The 4,939-nt window shown below is 39.7% G+C and overlaps 1 protein-coding gene across 1 annotated transcript; it reads right to left on the bottom strand.

The window, feature by feature from the left end:
- Positions 1-3,187: 3,187 nt before the first annotated feature.
- Positions 3,188-4,313, bottom strand: LOC125136141 (olfactory receptor 4M1). Its single transcript, XM_047796821.1, has one exon. The coding sequence runs from the start codon at positions 4,214-4,216 to the stop codon at positions 3,275-3,277; it is 942 nt and encodes a 313-aa protein (XP_047652777.1). The 5' UTR covers positions 4,217-4,313; the 3' UTR covers positions 3,188-3,274.
- Between the last annotated feature and the right edge of the window lie 626 nt (positions 4,314-4,939).

Below are 4,939 nucleotides of genomic sequence, written 5' to 3'. Positions count from 1 at the left end.
CTTTGAGCTCTTCTTCAGTACTAAACTCCTCCCTGCCCCAACAAGTAAGTGAAAGATGTTAAGTGCCTGATGAAGCATTCTTCATTCCTGAAAGAAGGTTATAGTGCAATAATCTCAAGAACCACCAGAACTAGTCCCTGGACCACCCAACATCAGCTTTGAAGAAGAATGCAAGCTTGCATCTACCCTGGTCCTTATCTGCGGCCCTTTTTTCCACTTCCAAAACTATAAGACCATCTCTTATTCTCTCCCATAGGAGGGCACAGTCTTTAGAGCATTAACTGCTGTGGCCTCCTTTTCCTGACAAAGCAATAAAAGCTACTCCTTTCTCCTTTGCCCAAAACTCTGCCTCCATGTTTCTATTTGGCACCAGTGGACAGAGGCTGAGTTTTGGCAACAGTAATCAAAATATATTTTTGATATATTTGGTCTTTATCCACAGTTTCTGGCTCTCAGCTCCCAAAACCCTTGGAATTTTCTGATCAATGCAATAGGGAGCATCTTCTGTTATGTTATATGATCTTTTGTCCTCAGGGCCACAAAGGAGAAATGAATGTCTTGTTATTCCTAATAAGCCCCTTCCATCACAATTAAGTTTATATTAATGAGAGTGACTTTTGAGTCCTACCCCAGAGTGGCTGCCATGATTAGAGGGTTGGAACTTTCAGTCCCACCCCTGATTCTCAGGGAAAGGAGAGGAGTTTGAGGTTAAATAAATCATCATTGACCAATTATTTAGCCAATTGTAAGTATGTAGTGAAGCCTCCATAAAAACCCAGAAGGACAGTTTTTTGGTCCATTTTGGAGAGCTTCCATATCCTAGAAACTACTGTGTGCTATCACGCCAGGTCTCAAGCTCCACAAGAACAGAAACTCCTTTGTTGAGAACCTCACCCTATGTATCTCTTCCTCTGGCTATTGATTCATATGCTATGACATCCTTTGTAATAAGTTGGTAATCTAGTGAGTAAACAGGTTTCCCTGAGTTCTGTGAACTGTTCTAGCAAGTTAATCAAACCCAAGGAGGGGATCTTAGAAACCTCTGATTTATAGCTAGTCAGTCAGAAGCACAGGTAACAATTGACTGGTGGCTGGTATCTCAAGTGGAGGTTAGTCTTTGGGACTGAGCCCTTTACCTGTGGAATCTGAGTCTATCTCCAGGAAGATAGTGTCAAAATTGAGTTGAAGAGTCTATCTCCAGGAAGATAGTGTCAAAATTGAGTTGAATTCTTGGACACCCTGCTGAAGTTCAAGATTGCATATTGGAGTTCCCATCATGGCTCGGTGGTTAACGAACCTGACTAGTAACCATGAGGTTGCAGGTTTGATCCCTGGTTAAGGATCCAGTGTTGCCGTGAGCAGTGGTGTAGGTCGCAGATGTGGTTCAGATCCTACATTGCTGTGGTTGTGGCGTAGGCTGGTGGCTACAGCTCCGATTCGACCCCTAGCCTGGGAACCTCCATATGCCATGAATGCGGCCCTCAAAAAAAAAATAATAATAATAATAATTGTGTATTGGTTTGGAGAAGCCTCCACCCAAACATGGTGGTCTGGGAACCCTATTTACTCATCAAAGGGAAAATTTTCCAAAGCAAGAAATAAACTTATGTACCATCAGTCCATCCTATGTGCCACAATTTATCTTCCTGACTAATAAATAGAATATAGATCAAAAATAATCCTGGGAATGTTTTTATCAGTTATTCACATATATTCATTCTTGATGCTGACAGGAAACTATTTCCCTTGAAGTCTAGTCATAGTATGTTATCAAATAAAATATAAGACAAACACACTCAAAGCTCACAAAGTTCACTTGCCTTTGGATGGACAGACTCCCTAGTTTTGAAATTGAAAGTTTAATTTGAATTTTCTAAAATTATATGAATTCAAATACTATATATTTTACATTGTGAAGCATGGTAAGTAATCAAGTTCTTAATAATTGATCATTAACACATTGGTCACTAAACTGTAAATTGATTATTAACAGATAATTCACGGAGTTCCTGTTGTGGCTCATCAGGTTAAGAACACTACATAGGGTCCATGAGGATGCAGGTTCAATCCCTGGCTTTGCTCCGTGGGTTTAGTATCCAACATTGCCACAAGCTGCTGTGTAGGTTGCAGATGCAGCCTGGATAACACATTGCTGTGGCTGTGACATAGGCCAGCAGCTGCATCTCAGATTCCACCCCTGGCGTGGGAATTTCCATATGGTGTAGGTGTGGTCTTAAAAAGAAAAAGTAATAATAATTTTTAAAGGTAACTAGAGAATTATGGAAACCAGTACATCTAGATCTCTTCCGTATGTACTAAGGAATGGTTGAGTAGGAAAGAACTCTTAATTATAGTGCTAATAAAAGCAGCACCCTACTAATTTAACTTTAATGTGAAAGGCAGAATTAGCAAATTCAGAAATCACAAAAATGGCAAAGGAGGCAATCTTAAAATCACACAGCCAGATGCCTATCAATTCCAATCAACCTAGAATCCCTTTCCTCCAAGTCTGCATTCACACCAGAGGCTGTAAGGAGACACTTCCTTTAAAAATCATTAGTTGACTGGAGACTTCCTCTGAAAGACAGGAGTCCTCACATAGTAACCAAACTACACTTAGCCATGAATTCATAAAAAGTGTTTCCAAGATGTGACAAAATCTTGGGTCCTGTTGCCAATACTGTTGAATGTCTACCACCTGGAGTGAGCTGAAATGGCTTCTATCAATGAATTCTCACTTTCTATTATTTATTCTGGAAAGAGGAAGAGATAAAAGACAAAAAATCTATTTTTCCAGTCCCAAAAAGATGGTTTGCCAAACGCTATCCCACTAGGCTGAGATTGAAACACATCTATTTTTAATTTGGTCACTTGAAACTACTCATACTCATATGCTAGCCACTTACTTCCATACATTCATAATGGATATGTCTCCCAGGTCTTACTTATTTTGTTATTTCTCAACACACATCACATTCTCCTCATAGCCAAAGCCTTTCCAGTTAGTCACTCAATAAACAATTAGTGAAAATGTGTGTTTTAGCAGACCATTATTATATTTTAAATTCTAATAGTAATCTGCCAGAAATTTCAGGGAGGGTGTAAGTAAATTTATTTACATCTTAACTTTGTTTTTTCACCACATAGACGACAAATCTAGTGGATTTTAAGAACTCAAACAAAAGGAGGTAGTGAAAGCAGCAATATTACTGCAAATGCTTCCTACTTTAGGACAGTGACCCTCAGAAGGACTACAGAATATACAGTTTATCTTTCACTTCTCTTTATATAAAATGTATCTGTTGATCAGCTTCCTCATGGCTGTCTTGACTTCCTTGTTTCGCAATGTGTAGATGATAGGATTAAGTAAAGGGAATATCACAGTATGGAACACAGACACCACTTTGTCTAGGGAAAATGAGTCAAAGGGGCGAGCATAAATGTAAATGGACGGCCCAAACATTAGCACCACAATGGTTATGTGGGAGTAGCAGGTGGACGTGGCCCGGCTCGTACTCTCACCTGAACCTGAGTGCTTCTTGAGCATGGCCAGGAGGAAGGCATAGGACATGAGGAGAGCAATGAAACACACCACGGAGATCAAGCCGCTGCTAAAGATCATCACTAACTCCTCCGGGAAGGTGTTGGCACAGGCAATCCGGACAATCTGCGTTATGTCACAGAAGTAACTATCTAACTCTTTGGGCCCACAGAAGGGAAGTCGAACAATGAGAGCCACCTGGATTATAGAGTGAATGAAGCCCCCCATCCAGGAGAAAGCCACCAGAATATAGCAGAGACGTCGGTTCATGATGGTAGCATAGTGGAGGGGGCGGCAGATAGCAGCATAGCGATCAAAGGCCATCACTGTGAGCAGAAACATCTCTGAGGCCCCAACAAAATGCAGGAAGAAGAGCTGAGCAATGCACCCCCCAAAGGAAATGATCTTCCTTTCCACAAAGAAGTCTACGAGCATTTTAGGGGCTGTGATGGAGGAGTACCAAATGTCAAGGAAGGCCAGATTGGCCAACAGGAAATACATGGGTGATGTCAGATGGGGGTCAAGCCTGATGGTGCAAATAATAAGAATATTTCCTGGAAGGATGAACAAATAGAAGGACAGAAATATAACAAACAGGACCAGTTGCACCTCCCGAGTCTGGGATAGGCCAGTGAGAACAAATTCTGACACACTGGTGTAATTTTCTGGTTCCATTTCTTCACTTTCTTTCTTATTATAGCTATGAAAAAAATAAAGAAATTGTAATTACTCCAAATAGAATTAAATCAGAGTTCTATCACTGCTTTAAAAATCATCATATGGTCACTGTCCTTAAGAAATTGCATTATAATATGTTTATTGCCTCATTTTTTTTGTTTCATAAACCAAGCTAGGGAAAGAGTGATGATCTGAAAATTAGCAACATCGAAATCATATGAAGTGTGTCACATATCTGAAACCAAAATCTCAACCTGTTAGTGTTATTTCTATGTTTTATGAAACTCAGAAATCCATGAATCCTTCCCCCAAACATCTACTTTAGTAAATATATGAAGTGTGTCACATATTTGAACCAAAATCTCAACCTGTTAGTGTTATTTCTATTTTTTATGAAACTCAGAAATCTGTGAATCCTTCCCCCAAACATCTACTTTGGTAAATATATGCAGCTACTTCTGAGTTTAACCAGATTTTAGACTGGCAATAAGAGATGCAACCTTTTCTTTCTAGATTTTTTTGTCATTAATGAGAAATTTAGGCTTGTAGTCTAATACCAGGTAGGCTAATCTGGTGGTATTTTAGTTTTAATCCAGCAAAGAGATCCCAGGCTTTGGGTGTAGTGGATGCTCATTTTTTTCCTTAACAAAAACCTAGGCAACTTACCCTTAGTAATAGGTAAGCAACCACAAAATACAACAACACAGGACCCTCTCTATG

Source organism: Phacochoerus africanus, chromosome 9, assembly GCF_016906955.1.
Source record: "Phacochoerus africanus isolate WHEZ1 chromosome 9, ROS_Pafr_v1, whole genome shotgun sequence".
In the NCBI taxonomy this organism is placed as follows: domain Eukaryota; kingdom Metazoa; phylum Chordata; class Mammalia; order Artiodactyla; family Suidae; genus Phacochoerus; species Phacochoerus africanus.
Note: the sequence above shows the minus strand (reverse complement) of the source record. Positions and strands in the feature narration are given on the sequence as shown.